We start from the raw sequence: 21,076 nt of genomic DNA on the forward strand, positions 1-21,076 counted from the left end.
AAATTTATGAATTTCACAAAAAACACTACCTACACATATACACAAGCAAAGAGTAATTTGTATGTAGGTATGTATATTACGATAATTAAGCTAAATTCAGAAATCCAACAAAAACGCAATAAAGCAACGAAATGAAAGTTGTAGTAAAATGAAGAGTCGAACCTTTTCAATGATGTAACCGAAACGTGGTCCAGAGCGTTGCTGGAGTGGTTTCTGTGTGTGACGTGGGCGAATGGATTTTGGTTTCGTATTACATAGACATTCACAATTTGGTTTTTCAATATATTTTTTTGTAAATTTTTTATTATTTTTTTTGAAATTAAACATAATTTTAATTTCACATTTTTTATAAATTTTGTTTTAGAAAAATTTTGGATTTTTTTTTAATTTTACAAAATATTTTTTTTTTGTAAATTTAATTTATTTTAAATTTCCACAATATTTTTTTTATTAAATTTTTTTTTTTTCAAAATTTTTTGTTCATAATTTTTTTTGTTTTTGTTTGAGGCGCACATAAAGCGCACACATGGACGATAAAAGGAAAAGAAAATAACATAAATGTTTTATTATAAAAACAAACATCTGCAAGCGTAAATATTTGGCAAAAATTTTTCAATAAGGTTTCCAATATTTCGGTTTCGTGTTAGTGGGGCAGCACTTAAGGGTTAATATTTACACATGATAAATGGGGTAAAAGCAGCGGCAATAGACAAAACTCAGCCAATAAAAATAAAAAAAATTAAATTCAAAAAAATTATACTGTTTCAAAAATGTTTTCGTAATTTTGTAGAAACTTAGCGCTGGGCTCATGGCTTTCAAGCTTAAAACGCAAAAATTTTTAAAAAAATACATTTACTTATATTTATTTACAAGCGTAAATTGAAAAGCTTACAGAAACGGAGCACTCAAACACTTATGAATAAATTTATTTTTAAAACATTTTTTTTAGAAAATTTTCTTAAAATTTTTTAAATTTTTTTTGTAATTTGTTTCAATGATTCGGATTGTGGGTTGTGACAGCAAAGTGGAAATTTCTGTGCAAATGGGTACAACACAATAGATTTTCCAAAAAACAAAAAAAAAAATAATTTAAACACTTAACACTTACATAATCAAACTAAATGAACTTACTTGGCATTTTTTGGCCGACGCGCATCGATCGGAAAGTCATCGTCAAAATCCAAATTGAAGTCCTCGCCCAGATCGCGCGGCACTAGCGGCGTTCGCTGGTGTGCTGGACTTGTGTGATAGCCATCGGCATGCAGCTACAGTAGGAAAGTAATTCCGAATTTATTTTTGTTGTTGTTGTGGCGCGTTTTATTTTTAATTATAACGCATAAAATATATTTTAAAACGAAAATTTTAATATTTTCACGCGTTGTTTTAAATGTTTGGCCGTGATGCGTGTTTATTTGTTTTCATATAGCGTCGTCCGTCGTTGTTTTAGGCGTCGGCAACATGTTAGATGCGGCGTTCCGCAGCAATTTCACACGCGTTGAGTTGTTGTGGGTGTAATGAAAATGTGAGAAATTTACAAAATATTTATGTTAGTTTATTTCGGTTAGCATTTCAATTTTAGCGGGAAGTCTATAATTTTTATTTTCGTATTTTATTTTACAAAATTCATCTGAAAACATTTTTTTAAATATTTAACCTTTACATACATTCATCAAACAATGAAAATAGACGAGAGTTAAGAAAAATTTAAATTGGAATCGAAAGCATGCATTATAGTCACACAGTTAAAGGGTGTTCTAGGCAACAAATAAGAAACAAATCTTATATTTAATGATGAAGAAAAGCTATTTTGTACTGAAATATCTTTACTAATTCCACTGAACTTCACAGCATTTACATATCATCCTATGAGGCCTCTTTCAGATATGTGGTTTTCAAGAAGAAATAGGTTAGGTTGGGTTAGTCTGGTAGGCTAATAAGCCACGCATATAACGCTTTTGGTTCTTTTCGTTTCGTTGTAGGTATTTGCGAGGTCCAGGAGAAGTTATCATCCTTTAGGGTAAAAAAAATCACCTAACTTAATGTTCTGGCCAGAACTTTAGTTTTATAATAAACTCCAGTCGAGAAGCTCAATTTTCAACCACACTTATCAGATTTCCTTATCCTTTTTTTAGATTAGGAGAGTCTGGTAGGCTGCTGAGCCACGCATATAACGCTTTTGGTTCTTTTCGTTGCCAAATGGCAGATCCAGGAGGAGTAGTCATACTTTAGAATAGGAATTAAATTGCATATAACTTAATTTTATGACCAAGACTTTAGTTTTGTAATAAATTCCAGTTGAGAAGCTCAATTTTCGACCATTTTTTTTAGAGATAATGCGCTCACTAAAAGTCTCCTCCAATAAATTAATTATTTCGTTGGTTGTATAGCATGTAGCGCCTTCTTTTTGGAACCAGAGCTCGTTTAAATCAACATTCTCCAATTCAGTCATTACACACAGTTTTCTATGAGCCGCTCCATTCTTGAAGAAATATGTACCAATAATCACTTCTGCTCATAGAGCACTCCCAGTAGTGACTATTTGAGGATGTTACGGTATATCAACAAAAACTTGTGAATTATCAACACTTTAAATGCGACAATTTTTTTTTAAATGCATCCATTCAAACAAAATTAAGCTTAAAATTTTCCATTTAGTGGATGGAAGCAGCTCCAATTATGACGCGCGATGACTAGGATTTGTGTTCTTATTTACAGTAGGAGGTTTAACAGGAGTTGTCCTTACTAATTCTTCCGTCGATATTATTCTTCTTGACACATACTATGTAGAACCTCATTCCCATATGTACTATCTATAGGAGCAGTATTCGCTATTATAGCAGGATTTGTTCACTGATACCCATTACTGATTCATTCTTCTTCGATATTCTACTTCACAGCAGCAATAGCTTCATCGGTGCACACTCTTTGGCATCTCTGAGGTGGCGTAAGTGTGATGCAAAACCGATCTGCTGGCCGATTATGTTGACCGAATATTTGACTGAACAATTATTTTCTTAACAAATTTGCACCATTTGAAAACATTCATCCGAAATAAGTATATTCATAATGAAATGTCAAACAAAAATGGGTATAAATCAAGTAACAGCTGTCAAACAGGCCATATCAGAAAAAACTTTGGCCTCATTGAAAAAACCCATGTCTAACAAAAACTACCGCCATTTGTAAGAAAGTTTCTGAGAAATTGAAGTCAGAAAAAAAGCGGCAATGCTTTACAGATAAATACCTAATTCCTAAATGAGAGTGTTCGGCGCTTACCGATAAGGTTCGCATCGATATTAGATTGAAAATAAAAGTGTTCAAAGGGTGTGCTATATTAGCTTTCAGTCTCTTTTGTGATCAGTAGAAGTGGTTGAGTTAAAGTCAGAATATATTATCAATTTAAGAACCTGAATCAAAAACTAAGCTAAACTGACTTGATTTGCTAATATATTCCAATTACTACAGTCATCCATTAATGAAGTATTGGAAGCTACCAAACGGAAATTCGTAATAAGCCAGTGCTGAAGTCTTTAAAAATGATAAAAAGTGGAAAATATCATAGTAGAATAAAACCCATTGGAAGAAAGCAAAAGCGAAAGGAATAATAATTTAGGGGCGAACTGAGTTCTGAGAAAGGCGAGAAGATGGTTGAATTTTTAAGGGTTAAAAACAGTTTAACTCAATTTCCGGCAAAACTACTACTCTAAGGAGTAAAGTACAATAAGAAATTTTCTAAGTAATTTCGACGCAGTACCCGCCGGGGGAAGCAGAGGAAGAGGAAGACCTCCACTCCGTTGGAAGGACCAAGTGGAATAAAAAGCGGTGTCTAGTAAAAAGTCTACAACTTTCGTCTGATATTTTTATACATAACCTCATAACCTCAAAATTGTTTTAAAAATTTATTTAAGCAAGTTTTTGGTTTCTTATTTTTTTCTTTTACCAAATTTCCTTCTCTTTCATGAAATTATTTTCTTCTTTCAAAAATAAACGACCCTGGTCTTCAGTATATAACCTTTCATTGTTTGAATCACCTGGTTGTTCGTTTACACTCTCTTATAAAGAATTACATTGTGACAAAAAAGTACCCGGTGAATAATATTTCAAAAAATGTGTTTTGCTGGTAGGACCGTCCTGAACTGCTATACTAAATATGTACATATGTTTACAGCAGCTGCTTAAGTCGGCACACCTCAGTAGTGCGTTGCGATTTTTACAATCCATAAAAATATTGAACAAAAAATTTGTCCCACATTTTGCATAACTAAACAAATTCCGTGTCCAGAATCGTTGCGAATGTTGGGATTATATGTGGTAAAAATCCTCCAAAGACGGTCGAGGAATCGTTGGAGACATGCCTCGTTCTGGACGACTGTCGACCTCTTCAACTGATGAAAATATTAAAAATGAAAGGATTTGGTGCTTGAAAATCGTGAGGAGATATATTTCGATGGATATTTTGGCAGGAAATGCATTCTTGCTTAACTCATACCGACAAAGCTGAATTTTTTGCTATATTACCAGATTAAACAGATCTCTTTGGACTTGCTTGATCATGCCAATTCTGATCCCATATTCATGGAGACTATTATAACTGCCGATAAGACATGGAAACAAGTCAATAATCATCGGAATAGAGGGAAAAACTAGCCGAAATAAAAAAACATGCCAAAACCGCTGTTTTTTCGATATTCCTGGTTTGGTGCATCATGAATTTATTCCGGAGGGACAGACGTTCAATAAAGTGTTCTATTTGGCCATATTAAGGCGTGAGAACATCTTTCGAAAGCGGTTAGAATTGTGGAAGAACATGTCATGAATTTTACACGATGTGAATGCATCATCGCATTGAGCCACGATTGTGATCGAATTATGTCCAAAAACGCAATGAATACCATTGATCAACCACTGTATTCATCAGATTTGACTCCGTGTAATTTTTTCTTGCTCTCCAAACTGAAATTTCCGCTCCGTGGTTTTAAGTCGATCGAAGAGACAAAATAAAATTCGCTGAAGGAGCTGAAGGCCATCCCAAGAAGTGATTATTAAAAGTGTTTCCAGTTGGAAAAATCGTTGGCATCAGTGTATGTATATCTGGTGGAGATTACTTTGAAGGCGAAAAAATAAATATTAATGAATAATTAAATATTCCATTTTATTAACAATTTCCGGGTACTTTTTTCTCCGTAATACTATAAAAAACAACGTGGGTTGTGAGCTCATTCAACATGCTCTAACCAAACAATTAAAAAGTGTTGATGGGCCAATAATTATATAATTTTAAAACTTATCTAAAACCATAATCATAATAACCGCATGCTTAAACATTATTTTTTAGAACTTTCAGTAAATTGTGAGCAAAATAGCTTAGAAAATGTATTTTGTTAAACAGGTAAATCTACGAATAGTATGTAGTAAGTCTTCTGTAATTTGAGTTGTATGATTAAAAGGGTTTCACCTAAGGTAGATATGTCATTCACTCTTCTATGTATACATTACGCAGCTATTTCATATGTAATGTTGTTTTTGTTGTTGTGCTTTAAAACAAATGTATATATTTACTGAAAACAACTAATTCACATTTTCGCATACGATCAATTCCAATTTAACGAAATAATTGCAAAAAAGTGTGTTGTTGTTGCAATGTATGTGTAACAACAAAACAGTCGTATTTTCAAATTTACAAAAATGTTCAATTTACAATGACTTGTGTTGAGATGAATTTGCAAAACAAAACGCATGTCTATAAATAATTTGATATAATTTGTTTTTTTTTTTTTTTTTTTGAAATTTTCATAAAATAATTATAAATACTTAAACGGGGCAATCGGTACTCGTGCAAGGATATTCCATAAATCGTTTTGTTTGTTTGTATGTATGGGTGTAACGGTAGAACACGATGTAAAAATTACAACAACGCTGTACAAGGCAAGGAGCATGAAAACTATTACAAAATGCATAAAAGAATGCGCTATAGAAACAAATTTACATTAAAAGAAGTATTAAAAGAAATTTCGAATTAATTATAAAAATATTTTGCTAAGCAAAAATTAAACAGTTATAATTAACAGCTGCGCTGCGCTTGCATATCCTTGGTACGAGTATGTTAGACGGCCCCTACCTTGACCACTGTGCCGACCTGATTCGAATCAGCCGATTGTCGATTGTCTAGTAGATTTGCGCGCTCCATTTGTTGTAACGGTACTGATTCTCGCGGCTGATCGTTCAGTAAACGTTCTCGCATCTCATGTATATAGGGACAGCGCTGCATTCCTTTCTACGCTTACCGGTGTTGGAACGTTTTTGCGAGTCTAGCGTGGTGCCAATGATGAGTCGAAGTTGTTGTTGATGAGTGTGTGTGTTTTTGGTTGAAAATTGTTGGTAGAAAAAATTACGTCAAATGACGTGGAACTGATTATTTAGTAATTTGTTGCTTGCGTTCTGGTCACTTTTAGTTTATTTTTATGTTTTGAATTTTGATTATGATTACGGCAATTTTTTAATTCTTCTGTGATTATTTTATTTTTTTGTAAATTTTAATTTTTCTTTGATTATTTTGTTTTAAATGTTAGCGCAAATAATCGCTTTATATAAAAAGCTACAAAAATGTTTTATAAATTTTATTTGCTGCTAACTACCTTTTAATATATTTTTATTTATTTTTAGACCTTAGTAGGCAGGTCGTTTGCTAAGTTTTTGGCAGAGTAAATCAGTCAATGGTTTTCATTAATTCCAAGTTGCTAGTTTTGATTTGCTGGTTTATAAGATCTGCAAAGAGAAATATAAATCGTTTGTTAACATCCTTAATTTTATTTTATAGAGTTAAGAATATTATAAATCATAGCTATTGACACGATTCAACCCAGCCCAAGTGTATAAAAAAACTCTTTATGAGCATTGATGTTAACGAATTATTTGGCATTGCTGTTATAATTCCGAGCAAACAACAAATCAATGTTATTTGTTCATTTTATGTTACTGTAAACCAGTCGAGTGATCACCTGTAATTTCGTTACAGCATGCACAATACCATAGTGTAGAAATGTTACATACTTGCGCATGCAAACGCAGTTGTTCTCTCGTCATCACGAAGCAGGGGAGTAGCACTGCAGAAAAGAAGTGCAACTGAATGACCGAATGTTAATACAATTTCATTCATGTTCGTTAACATTCTCTGTTTGATAGGTCGTGTGTCGGTAAGTGTGCATCGGTACATGGTCGTGATCAAAGTTTGTGAAAAAACTAATAAATTAATCATTTAGTGGAGTTTTTTGCGTATTATTTATAAATTATTTTAATTTGTGAATGTAAAGTAATAAGTTTGTGTTAATTAATAGAAGTGAAAGTATGCAAATGCAATTTAGAAATGCAGTGCACGATGTGTTGGTTTGGCAAACATGTTTCAGCATGCTCGTGTGAAAATGCACTTTTGCTCGAAGATTCCCACTTCTGCTTTATGAAAGCGGCAAATATATACTTATGTATGTACTTATGTATGTATAGTACTAAATCTTAGTTTAGTGAGAAATTTATCAATATTGGTAATATTATATTGCTTTTTTTGTTCGATCAAAGAGCTTAAAATACCCAACGTACGTTTAATTGAAAGAAATGAAATAACGAATTTGGTTGTCGTAGCATCAAACCGTGGTCAATTACCAATATTATTCTTAATGAGTTACAACTCTTTGCTTTATGTATATTCACTATACTTCTAAGAACCTGAAAAGCTAGAACCATAGCACTGACAGCCAACAAAGCCAACAGAAATACACTTCACATATGTATGTGTTTGGTTAGGTTATATGTCTGTTCCCAAGAAAAGATCGCACTTTGACTGATTATAGTCAATCCATTGTGAAGTTAGGTAAAAAACTCCAGCAATTAGAATTTATGTGTCGACCAAGCGGGTTGTACTCATTGCAAATCTGCTCAAGTGCCTAATTTAAATGCTCGTCAGCTCAGCTGTGAGCTGTGAGAACCAAGCTCTTTTTGGCCTTGAACAAGTAAATACGGACATTAAAGCCGAAGGTATTGAGGTGTGGGTTACTTTGCTCCATATTTGGTATTTCATGCTGCCACGTTTCTGCTATAAAATTTTCAAAATTATTACGATTTTGATGGGAATATTAGATCAGCTATAGAAAGTTTATTGTTTCGAGTATCATTTTTCTTTTCTTAGTTCTCATATAAAAATTTCTTCAACAAATTTTCCGTGCTATACCAACACAATATTTTCCACCTATAATTTTTGAAAAATTTACATATCAACAACGCCCAAACATGCAACACTGTTGCGCAGCGGAAAATGGGAGCATTGTACTCACCACCATGCAAACCGTAACTGAATACCATTTTCCATAACAAAAAGTCTATTTAAAGCAATATGATTTAAACGAGTGAAAGATGATACAAAAAGTAAAAAAGAGAAAAACTTGAAAAAATAAAATTGTGAATAAAACACTTTTCTGCTGCATGTTGCAGTCAGTTGTAATTGTTGTTGGCAGCGCTTCTTTTGCTTTTGTGCTTGCGCAATGCAACAAAACGCGCCTGCAATTCAATAAGAATTAAGTCAGTGGAACAATGCCCAACAGATGTGTCTTCGCAAGCGAGGCAGCGCAGCCGGCAACCAACAACAGCCAATAAATGCGAGCAGCGGAGACATATGAAACGCTCAGTGCGCATGCAAATGACTTCACTTATGTATGTATATGTATGTGTATATGTGTATGTTAACAGCTTTATTATAAAAGTCATTTACCTATTATACAGTTATATATGTTGATGTTTGCATGCTTGTATAAGTGTGTCACCAAGTCTGACTTTTCTCGACTTGCGACAAATGAATTCGGTTCATGCCTCTTCTCGCCGGTAATTTGCATTCATATTTGTTTGTATGTAAACGATTGCAGCAGCGCTTAACCACATGTGTTATATCTTCTTAAATATCTGTCTTTCAAATGTTTATAATAACTTCCACTCAAATACATATCGATAACCACTCGTGCTCTCATTTAAGCCACTCGCTTCCACACATTTTTATTTATTTATATTTCTATATTTTGCAAACACATTGCATGCGTGCGATAAATCCATTTAGCGCAACGCCACACCAAACCGCAAGCTAAATATGATCAATTGCATGCAACAAATAATTCAAAATGTCGCACAATCACACGAAACGGCGAAACGGCAGAGCGCATCAGCAATTATAATCAATTGAGCAATAACAAACATGCCATATTCCCTGTAGATCTACCCAATTGAAGCGGTTTAAGCTTTGCCTAGTGCAAAAACGAATAAACAAATATTTATTCGATTTGTATTTGTTTGGTTATGTTGCATAATCGACATTGTCTCCAAGCTCAATTAAGTAGCCTTAAGTGTTGGGATCCTAAAGTGAAATATTTTTCTTATCGAATATTGAAAAACAATTATTAAATTATAGGCATATTAGAATAAAAATCAAAATTTTTTTCTTTCTCAAGCGGCGTCTGAGCCGATGCAACCCTTTCTTGACATAAAGACATAATATTATCAGAAAAGGATTCTCTCCGAAGTACAATTAACAGGTCAGGTGAAGAGTCCTTGGCCATAGCAAAATATATTTCCCTGAAAAAATTTGTTTTTTTTTTTATTACACATAGTTCCCTTCAAGTACACTGTAGTAGCGACTCTGCAATTTTATATTTTTTACCATTTTTGTAGTACGATTGCCTCGAAATAGGCCGCATTTCGGCGATAATCTCTTCTTTCCAAGAAAAGTTCTTCACAGCGAACATATTTTTTTAGATTTGTCAACAGAAAACAGTCGCTAGGGGCCAGATGTGGATAATATTATGGATGCGAAAGTAATTCGAAGCCCAATTCATGGAATTTTGCCATTGTTTTCAATGACTTGTGGCACGTTGCATTGTATTGGTGAAACATCACTTTCGTTTTCTTCAAATGCGTCCGTTTTTCGGCGATTTCATCCTTCAAACGGTCCAATGTAATAGTTGTTGTTGATGGTTCTTCCTTTTCCAAGGTAGTCGATAAAAATTATTCATCCGATGCTGTTGTGTCCTTTCCATTTGGTGTTTTTTACATGGCGGGTCCGAAATCGTTTCTGATCACTCCCAAGTGAATGACGCTCAGAAAACTTTACTCACATGCGCGAACTTCTACATTTGGCTCCATCCTCCGTTGGAAAGACCAAGTGGATAAGTGCCTGGCTACACTTGGAATCTCCAAAAACGACTCACCACATCTAAGCTTAGCATACTAATCCTAGATGAATGATTTTTCTGGGACAGGGTCCGCAAACTTGCCATCAAACCAAGTTTTTGCCGCAACTGTATTTTTCCCCTACAAAAAGCAATATTTTTTCAACAATCGAAATTCCTGTTTATCCATTTTTTTACAAAAACAAAATTTTCTTCACTCAAATTGATTCACAAAGTAATGATCCGACAGTGCGACTTTAAAATATTAACGAAAATACTTAGACTTAATGCCAGTAGCGCCATCTATGTGTACATTTCAATTGACCTGTTATATTTTTGTGTTTAATTTAAGGGGTTACATGGGTTTCCTCGGGGAAAAAACAGCCCTTTTTACTCTTGCAACCAGTATGCTTGGTGTAGTTCATAGTGCAAGCCTTTTCAATCATCATCCACTCAATGAATGCATCATAGAACATTGACTACGGTTTCGGGAAGCCAAAACACTACCTTTGATGAGAGTACCCACCTTTTCTTCAAAGCTCCCTATCAGCGATTCCTTTCATAATCTCTCCACAATTTTTAGTCTCCATGAAAGAACCTTATCAATAGGTTTAAGCCGAAAAATTCCGAATAAGAAGAGAGAGGCGTCCTGTATTTTGTACCTCATGGTAAATAGAACCATTTCAGTTTTACTTGGATTGGCAGCTAAGCCGGTTCTATTCGCCCAGTTGGATACAATGCTGAGACTAGGTCGTAGACCGTACTTAGAAATTGCGATGGTTAGGGCTAACTAAAAATCCTATAGATTTAATTCCAGTAGCGCTAAATATGTATCAGGCCTGACTAAGAAGTTAAAGAGTCAAGGAGGAGGAGTGCGTAGTGATTTATAACAAAAATTTTGATGACTGCGGGAAAAGAAGCGTGCCGGTGTGTTTAGCTCATTACATTGTATCTAGGTACCGCAATTTAGGAAAATAACTTAGAAAGAGTAAGAAAGAGTATGTGGAAGAAGAGAGTATAAACGCTCTTATAAATGAGATATTGGGAATTTCATTTTATGAATATAATCAAAACATTAGCGGTTGAACGGAAGGTGATGCCATTCTATAATTATAAAAAGTCTTTCTATTTCTTTTATAAAACGTTACTCTACAGGTGATGTCAAACCCCAGCATTTCAATATCATGCTTCATTAGAAATTTTTCATTAAATGGTTCATTATAAACATCAAACAGATATGTTTACTAAACTTCAAAGAGATTGGACGTATTTATATAACTAAAAGCGTTTAAAGGGTTATAAATTTAGCGACCTTGAGCTGTCGCAAGAATTGAAATGTTTGCCACTTATAAATTCACTTTATAAAAACACTTTTTCGTATACCCTACTTGCATTTCTGTATCGCTGTACTTCGGCGCCGATACACTGTCAGCTTCATGGAGCTGTTGATTATGATCTCCAGCAGGCAATCCAAAGCAGATACACTGTGTATCTAATAAATTTAGTGCCATGGCGGCTGTCAGCCAAATCGACGCGGCGAAGTGGAAATTTCGCTATGCGCCACAATTGTGGAATTTGTTGGCAAGTTGCCGAAAAAATTAAACGCCAACAAGCGAAAGCAAAGTGTGCCCATCAAGCGTCTAGTGGGGGCAGCTTCCACTAAAAGGAATTGATCGACTGTTAGATGGTGATGCTGAGCAAACAGCTGTTGCACTCACACCATCTTTGATAGACTTGCGTACGTGTATATTATTATTAGTTTGTGTTGCAAAATTTTCGATGCTCCAGAGACAACAAACTAACAAAAATAGTAGTAAATACGATTGGCCCAATTTCGCATGGATGCACGCTAAAAATGCAGTTTCCAAACACCCCAACCGCCGCAACACCGATCGGTGCTTATTGACTGGCTCATCCGTCTGTTTATATGCCGTTGCATTTATTTGTTATAGCTGCCGTTGCTGTTGTTGTTATCGCGCCTGCAATTTGTCTGTGCGCAATCAACAAGAAAATAGCAAACGCAAAGCTGCAACCGCAATAAAAATGGGCCAAACTCTACACACTGCCAGCGAGTTTGCGTGTGGCACTTCTACATATTAACATACTATGTTTGTATGTATTCAGCTTATGTATGTATATAGAAATGAAGCAATTTTGCATTTGTGTAATTGTAATTTTATGACTTGTGGCAAGAACATAAGCCAGCGGCAAGTACATGCAATTATAGATTTTATGCGATTTTTTGTTGATTTTCCGCGTATTTGTAGTTTTTGTTGTGGCTACCGCTGTTGCATATGTATCTTTCTCTAACAATGGAAATCAAAGCAATTAGAGTTGACTTAAGGAACATAATGTTTTTAGAAAGTGCAGGGCTTTAGCCTCATAAACTCACTTCTTTCTTTAATAATAGCCTTACAAACTCAAAAATATTAATTAATGGGTTCCAAAGAATATCCATTATTTTTGCATTAAATGGAAGGGTTACAGGTCACAGTTAGTGCGATCAAGTAGGCAACGTTTTTTTTTTAACTTGTTGTGATTTTGAAAGTTATTTCATAACCCTAATACCCATTTCCAAAAAAACAGACAATCTTCTCTTAAGGGCATATTGTCATCATCCAAATCGTTCGCCGTAGACAGATACCGATAATAATCACTTGAAGCCAGATATTGATTATACATTGTGACAAAAAAGTACCCGAAAATCTCCACCAGACGTAATACACTTTTGTCAACGATTTTTCCAATTCTCGAAACACTTCTCGTAAGCACTTTTTGGGATCACCTTTAGCTCCTTCAGCGAATTTTGTTTTATCTTTTCAATCGACTGAAACTGGTTCCAAAGAGCAGCAATTTCAGTTTTGGGAACAAAAAAAGTCATTCAGAGCCAAATCTGGTGAATCCGGTGGGCGATCGATGGTATTCACCTTTTTGGCTTTAAATTCGGTCACAATCATGACTAAGCGATGGTGCATGATAATGTAAAATCCATAAATTGTTCTTCCACAATTCCGGAAACGCAAAAGCTTTAATAGAACTCCTTATTGGTCGTCTGTCCTTCCGGAACAAATGCATGATGCACCAAATCACGAATATCGAAAAATTAATGAGCATTACTTTGATTTTTAGGCGGCTTTGAAGTGGTTGTTTTGGTTTCGGCTCGTTTTTCCCACCCGATGAAAGTCGACATTTCTCATCGACAGTTTTAATGCTCTCCATTAATTTGGGATCGAAATTCGCACTATCAAAAATGTCCAAAGAGACCTGTTAACGGTATTATTTTTGAAAAAAATTAGATTTATCGGGTCGAGTCGAGCTAGAACGCTGACGTTGAAGAGGTAGAAAGAAAGGCATCCAATATGAAGCGTTTTTGTCACAATATATGGTGGATGCGTAAGAACTTTCCAATCAAGCTACCGTACTTCCAGGCAACTAACAACAGACTTGTGTAGCCTCATGTTGTCATGATTAAACAGAGTTACCCTCATATAGACGGTCCAATCATTGACAGTACAGTGCCAAACTCATAGTACATGATTTATTGGCGATTTAACCAAACAGAGTTAGTTCTGGCTTGGCTTCAGTTTGCACCGGCTCATCTCGCAATCTTTTTACGAATCACGATCTTTTTTATTTGACGATGTCGTAATTATACCACTTCTCATCAACAATTACTAACCGTTTCAGACATGGATCCCTAAACCCTTTCTAAACAACGTCTATTCTTTCCTTTTTCATCTAGATCGAGGTTACTCTCGTTTTAGCTCACTTGTTCCGTTTGGCTCGTAAAAAACTCACTTACAACAAAAGCAGTATTGTTTAAAAACAATACCCAAAATGATTACAGCAAGTAAGTTAATATAATGTGGCTCTGGAGTTAAATTTTTTAGTCACTCCTGATCTAGATGGTAAACTATGTATATATCGTAACCTAAAATGCAAAACAGCGCATCATCAAACGAACATCCAAAAAAGTTGTCAACAATAATAACCAATGTATAACCATTTTATAACCAAAACTCAAATATTATTTCAATATGAGTGTAAGATAACCAATTTATAACCAATACATAATCACTTTATATCCAAAACTCAAATTTTGATAACTTGAGTGGTTTCTATTAATCGGTTTTCTTTCGCCTGTGAACTTATGAAAATTGATGTTACCTTGTTTGACGATATGAACCCTAGTAGTTTCCCATAAAATCGAAGTAAAATGTCCTTCAGGTTCTAGACAGTTTGAACCGTTGTGGTCAACTTTCTGTTTTCTTTTCGCTTAAATACATATGTATATATAGTAAACTCAAGGATATTTTCAAAGTATTTAATATTCTCCTAATTAGTGTGACATTTATGGAACTCAAGTTTTGACGTTTCAATAGTCCCAGGCGATGCGCTGCACTTCCTTATATCTATCATTATTTCTCTACTGTGTATTTATACACTCACACCCACACAGCCCATTTTATTCAGTGTTCACTTCAGGATCATTTGATTTTATCTGCAATGCGTCTAGTTGGAAGAAACTTGCCGCTGAAGCGCCAAATGAGCACTGTAACTGCCACGAGAGAAACTTTTGACTCCTTCCTTTGCATTTTTTTTGTTTTTGCAAACGTACATGCTTTCTTGCACTATTTTTATTTCTCGTTGTGTCGTCAGGTCCCCTTTGGCCATAGTTTGCACACTTACACTTGCTTGAGCAGCGCTGTGGCATCCTTTATCCTTGTTTATTTTCTCACACACGTACTACCCCAATGGGCTATCTATGTAAGTATGTGTGCTTTAAGCAAGTTCAAGAAACTGTTACACTTGTACGATAAGGTTTTTTGTTATGTTGTAGGGACTGCTCAACCAAATATTTCGATGAAAACTAGTTACTAACTAGTTTCTAACTACTACCACTAACTAGTTACTAACTAGTTTTGCCAGTTACTTTTGGTTCCTTACTAAAACTACTTCTGCCGTATTTTCAATTCCAATATAAACACCAGATGAGAGTAGCCATTCGTGTGAACACCGGTTCGCAAACCATCTCAATTCACATAACTTTCAAACCAGTTAGTTTGTGGTTATGAAATAGTATGTATTAACTTTGCATTTCATATAAGGCGTTTTCAACTCCAGGGTTTTATTTTTCCCCTACTCTATATAGTATGTACTGTAGGCCCAGTGTGCATTTGGTTCATTGCAAGGCTGCTGCAACTTTGCAAGCGAATTTATTTGCTGGCTTTCACACTCAGTTTACTTCTACTAACCACATATGTAGTTGTTCTAATTTCCATAAATATGCCGTTGTACTTGGTCTAAATATGCTCCAGCTTGCTCTTGTATAGCGTTTACACGTTTGCTTTGGGTTTCCTGCACGTAATCAACGAACGTCCTTCACGCCATTCCCATTTTTAAACTCGGTCGTCCTTCCGCTATTTGTACAGCCTCATTTTCGCTTTGTTGTTGTCAGCGTTTCGTTTAGATTGTGTTTTCATTATGTGTGCTCTTTGTACATATTTATATGCCTGGTGGCCGCCTTAGTCGAGTTCGTCATTGAGGACGGTAGGTGCGTGCCTAACACTCATGGGATCATGTAGCCTCAAATGAAATCAACATGCTCTTGGGCGAATGGTGACTGCGCTGGGTGAAGTGCTTTGCACGTATTTTTGTAGCTGTGCAATTTATATTGAACTTATTCCTTCTTTTGGTTTTAACTTTTTTTATCAGAAACACATTACTCATAACATTAGCTCTAAACATATGTAAGCAATCATAACTCACTACGGTTTCTCAAAGAAAAAATAATATTCACATTGCAGACCCTCCACATAAAAAACAATGAAGTTCAATGTTCTCATCTAAGTACCGTAATATGAACAGGATTTCATGCAATTTATTATACTCATTTAAGTTTGTCAAGTTTGTAACACCCAGTAATATAAAGTGAACAGTATGTTGATTTCGATTTAGCCATAATATATACGAACTATTTTAGTTAAATTTTGCAAACGTTTTCTCTTCAAGATTTTTTTAACGGTAAACCACTTAACATATAGCTGCTAATGAACGATCGGAATCAAGTTCTTGGGAAAACTTTCACATTTGACAAGAGTTTTGGTCTATTATTTTCTATGTAATCTGGAAGGGTATATTAGCTTCGGTGCAGGTTAACGTTTTTCTTGTTTTAGTTATTTTTTTTTTTAAATAAATACTAGCTAATATAAAGGCTGTCTATGTCGTAGTGTATGTCGTAGAAATCTGGTTAAACGCCCATTGAGCACATTTCAATTTGTCTTTTTCAAATAATCTTCTCAAAGAAAATATAAAACTTGAAGCTCTCCTGAGAAACACTTTTTTCTGGTGAGTTCTGCCAGAAATTACTTTGTTTACCTCTGTGGTAGTCAATTTCTAAACTCTCGAAGGATTATACAGTTTTCGAGATAAAAAAAAGTCTTAAGCAACAATGCAGTACTATCTTTTGACCCTACAATCTTTTTTGTGGGGTTTTCTCATGTTATATGCCATGGTTATCGAACAAAATGGGCAGTAGACCAAGGACGAAAATTTTTGAAACAAAAAAAATTAAATTAGAATGAAACCCTTTAACAAAAATAGAAGGAAAAACAATTTTAACACCGGTATAATCGATTCCTGGCAAAACTACGAGTCCTATGGAAAAAGTTAAATGGCAAAGTTGTAGGCAATTGGAGATTCCAAGGATATCCATCTGGTCTTTTCAACTGAGTGATGGTCTTCTTTTTCCTCTGTTTTCACCGGCGGTTACTGAATCGGAATCCTTTAAAACTGAAATGGTTTCTTCTCTCCGGACAACATGATCTAGCCAGCGTAGCCGCTGTCTCTTCATTCGCTGAACTATCACAAAGTCGCCGTATATCTCGTACAGCACATCGTTCCATCGCCTGCGGTTTTCGCCGTTGCCACTTCTCAAAAGACCATAAATCTTCCGTAGAACATTACTCGCGAAAACTCGTAACATCGACTCATCAGACGTTGTTATCGTCTATGCCTCTGCACCATATAGCAGGATGGGGATGATGAGTGACTTGTAGGGTTTTCTTTGTTCGTCGAGAGAGAACTTCACTTCTCAATTGTCTACTTAATCTAAAGTAGCACCCATTGGCAAGAGTTATTCTGCGTTAGATTTCAAGACTTATATTATTGTTGATGTTAATACTGTTTCCAAGATAGACGAAATTATCTACGACTTCGAAGTTATACTGTTAACAATGATGTGGGAGCCAAGTCGCGAGTGCGACGACTGTTTGTTTGATGACAGGAGATGTTTCGTCTTGCCCTCGTTCACTACCAGATCCATTTGCTCGCCCCTTGTCCAACCTAGAGAAATCAGAACTAACGGCGGGGATGTTTTCTATTTATTTTCTGTTGACATAAAAAATATATACTAGACCAATAGAAGACCTTACTAAACGATTCATTCATGATTCTTCTAAGCTCAGTCAATGGGAGATCCATTCAATCGTATAACTTTAAGTCATAGCCATATCTTTATGATTCGCTTTCATTTATGCATAATAATCATTTTGCCTTTTGGTTAAGCTTTGCTATTGTAGCTTTATAGATTGAAATTAAAAGCTTTTGGAACAAAGTTTTGCTCCGGAGATTTTCTAAAATCTTCCTCTTAAATACCTCGCACTTTATTACGAGTTCACAAACTCAAAATTTTCCTTTTGAAAAGCATTTTTCTCTTATTCACGCAAAAAGTTCACTCCCTTCACACAACTTCCGGTTGTACTTATATATATGAACGCTACTGTACATATGCACGAGCATATGTATAACTGAGCTAGCAAACTTGCGCTGACGCTGTTTCGTCACGTTGTGCCATTTGATGCTGCTGCAAACTACAACAATAACAACAATAATTTAGACAACAACATCAATATTTAATAACTCTTTACTTTGTTGCCGGTCCGTAGCTGCCTTTTGTTTTGCTTGTTTGTTTGGTTTTGTTTTCAAAGTATGCTACCGTTGTTGCCGCCGCTGTTGTTGTTGCTGCTGTTGTTGGGTGGTGGTGATAAAACAATTTTACGAGTTATGAACACCTTCTATGCTGTTAATGACATTAAAATGAACACAAAAGCCAACACGAGTCATGACTAAGACTGGAGCGAGTTGAGTGACTGTGGCGTGAGAGCGTACATAAGGTGTGGTCCTCAGGAGGAGAGACGAAAGTGTGTGCGAAATATTTATATTTGTATACAATTGAGTTGCTTGTGTTCTAAATATTATTTATTTTAATTGCATAGACAACCCAACTTCCTTCCATAAGCCCTACAGACGCCAGGGCGTATACGTTACGCCAGCTGCTACTTAAGAAGTTATTCAAATAGGAAGTCGCGCATGTTTCATATCATTCGTTTTCTGTGTGATATGTAGTAAGCATTCTTGTGTAATTTCATGACATTTATTTGCCATTAAAATTCGCCAGAGCATTAAGCACTTATTTTGCTTCAAAGCAGCGACGCTTCGGAATGCTTTGCAACGCTTGATTTGTTTGCTGTTTATAGTAGCTTGACGCGACGCGTTTTCCAGCTGATGTCATACGCTTATTGTTGCTGCTATTGTTGTTGTTATTATTTCTGTTATTGTTGTTGTTTTTGCATGCCTGTTTTTAGTTTGATTCGCTCATTTCGTTGCTACACGCTTTGCTGCTTAGCTTGCTGGCAATACATCAATATTGACAATTAAAGCCGCAGAATAAAATGATCAAATCAACAAAAACACTTTTTTGTGGGGATACAGTGCAGATGAGTTCGAGTTGACATACTATACTTTATGAATTTATAAAGAAATTTCAATGAAATTAAACGAGATGAGATTCATTTCAATTAAAATACCTTTTTATTTTGAAGTATTTGCTTGTACATACTCACAACTCAGTTTTGCTTTGTACGATCATAGATGTTGTCGTTGAAAAGTCTCAGATTGTTGGAATGAATTTTTTTGAAATGTGCAATAATTGTTCCAAACATATCCTCATACTGAAACAGTTATTAACAAACAATTGTAAATTTTTCATAATTTTTAAATCTTCTTCAAAATCTAAGTCCTCCCCCTTAAAGTAACTCCTCAATTTTGTTTTACGTTTAATGTCTTCCTTCAATGCGCCTAGCGACTCAAATGTTTCCTCAAAACTGTTTCCCCGGATCGTTGTTTGAGTTTGCTGAATAGCCAGAAATCACACGGAGCTAAATCAGGCGAATACGGTGGTTGCTACACGATATTGTTTGAAAATTTGGTGGAAAACTCACGAAGAATCAATGCAGCATGCGACGGTGCATTATCGTGGTGCAAAAACCAAGACTTGTCGGCCCTTAATTCTCCCCTCTTTTTTAGAATAGCTTCGTGCAAACGACGCATACCGCTCAAATAGTATTCCTTGTTAACAGTTTGGTCGGTCGGAAGGAACTCGAAGTGCACCACATCTCGATAATCGAAAAAAACTGTCAACATAACCTTTGGTTTTGCTCTCCTTTGACGTTTTTTCGGATTCGGCTCACCTTTGCCATTATATTTGGGCTATTAATCGTCTGTCTGGGGTCGTAAGCATAGACCCAAGACTCATCGCCAGTAATCATACGTTTCATGACATCCTTGTAGACAGAAAGTATTAATCACAAACGTGAACGATGCGACGATGTTCTTCGAAAAAATGTACTAAGGGTTTGAAACGCATTCTTGCTTGACTCGTTCCGATAAGATTGATTTTTTTTTAAATAGTACGGTATATGGGTTTCTTTCAACATGCTTGATCGTGCGATTTCCGATCTCACATTCATGGAGAGCCCTAGAACTGCCAAACAAGTCAACAATCATTGGAATGGAGGGAAAAAGCGAGCTGATACCAAAAAAACCCCAACAAAGCCGCTCATCAAAGTGATTGATGCTCAGTGTTTTGTTCAATAATCGTAGTTTGGTACATCATTAATTTGTTTCGGAGGGTCAGACGGTCTTTAGGATTTCTGTTTGGATGTATTGAGGCAATTGCGTGAGAACATCCGTCGAAACTTCCGGAATTGTGGAAGAACACATCTTGGATTTTACACGATGATAAAGCACCACCCAATCGAGCCACGATTCTGACCGAATTTAAAGCCAAAAACGCATTGAATAACATCGATCAACCACCGTATTCACGAGATTTTGCTACGTGCAATTTTTGCTTCTTCTTCAAACTGAAATTACATATCCGTGGAGCCCGTTTTGAGTCTATCGAAGAGATAAAACAAAATTCGCTGAAGAAGCTGAAGGTGATCTCAAAAAGCGTTTATGAAAAGTGTTTCGAGTACTAGAAAAATCGTTGGCATAAGAGTATTACATCTGCTGGGGATTACTTTGAAGGCGACGAAAAAAATATCGACGAATAATTAAATATTTTGCGTTTTATTTACAATTTCCGGGTACTGCTTCATTGTACATACTTATATCTGCAAAAAGTCTGCGGAAAGGGCTTAATTTACTATGTTGAGTTGATGTGCAAAACGTCAATTAGAGGATCGGAATTGGTTATACTAAGGATTTAATGTTTGGACCAAGGTCTAAGCCAATTCCATTCATATTCAGCCACAAACCATATAAGTTTTAAACAAGTAGATAATTAAATTGATTAAAATAGAACACATTTTGACCAACCTAAATGGTTTAAAGACAGGTGGGAAGTCGAAAATCATTATATAGGGTATATTGTGGGTAGTAAAGATATGGGCTGATTTCACTAACTTCATTGCTCATTTTATAAACAAATAACTTATACACTGACCGACATATTGACATAGAATTTGTTAAAATAGCGAGAATCATTGTATGTAGCATATGAGAGTTTGGTTAATTCGTAGTCCAATATC

At 35.4% G+C, this 21,076-nt stretch overlaps 1 protein-coding gene across 10 annotated transcripts in view; it reads right to left on the reverse strand.

Annotated features, from left to right (window-relative positions):
- LOC126759520 (proton channel OtopLc) overlaps positions 1–21,076 on the reverse strand; it is a 138,437-nt gene that overhangs the window by 64,920 nt on the left and 52,441 nt on the right. For 5 of the 10 annotated variants that reach the window (XM_050474365.1, XM_050474361.1, XM_050474366.1 and 2 more), the window contains exons 2-3: positions 6,137–6,765; positions 1,132–1,265 (exon numbers count right to left, since the gene is read on the reverse strand). In XM_050474365.1, coding sequence (XP_050330322.1) covers positions 1,132–1,265; positions 6,137–6,268 — 266 coding nt within the window. In that variant the 5' untranslated portion in view covers positions 6,269–6,765. Of the gene's footprint in view, positions 1–162; positions 214–1,131; positions 1,266–6,118; positions 6,766–21,076 lie in introns of all 10 variants that reach the window. The other 5 variants (XM_050474364.1, XM_050474359.1, XM_050474362.1 and 2 more) reach the window with 2 other exon arrangements.

Source organism: Bactrocera neohumeralis, chromosome 5 (assembly GCF_024586455.1).
Source record: "Bactrocera neohumeralis isolate Rockhampton chromosome 5, APGP_CSIRO_Bneo_wtdbg2-racon-allhic-juicebox.fasta_v2, whole genome shotgun sequence".
NCBI lineage: Eukaryota > Metazoa > Arthropoda > Insecta > Diptera > Tephritidae > Bactrocera > Bactrocera neohumeralis.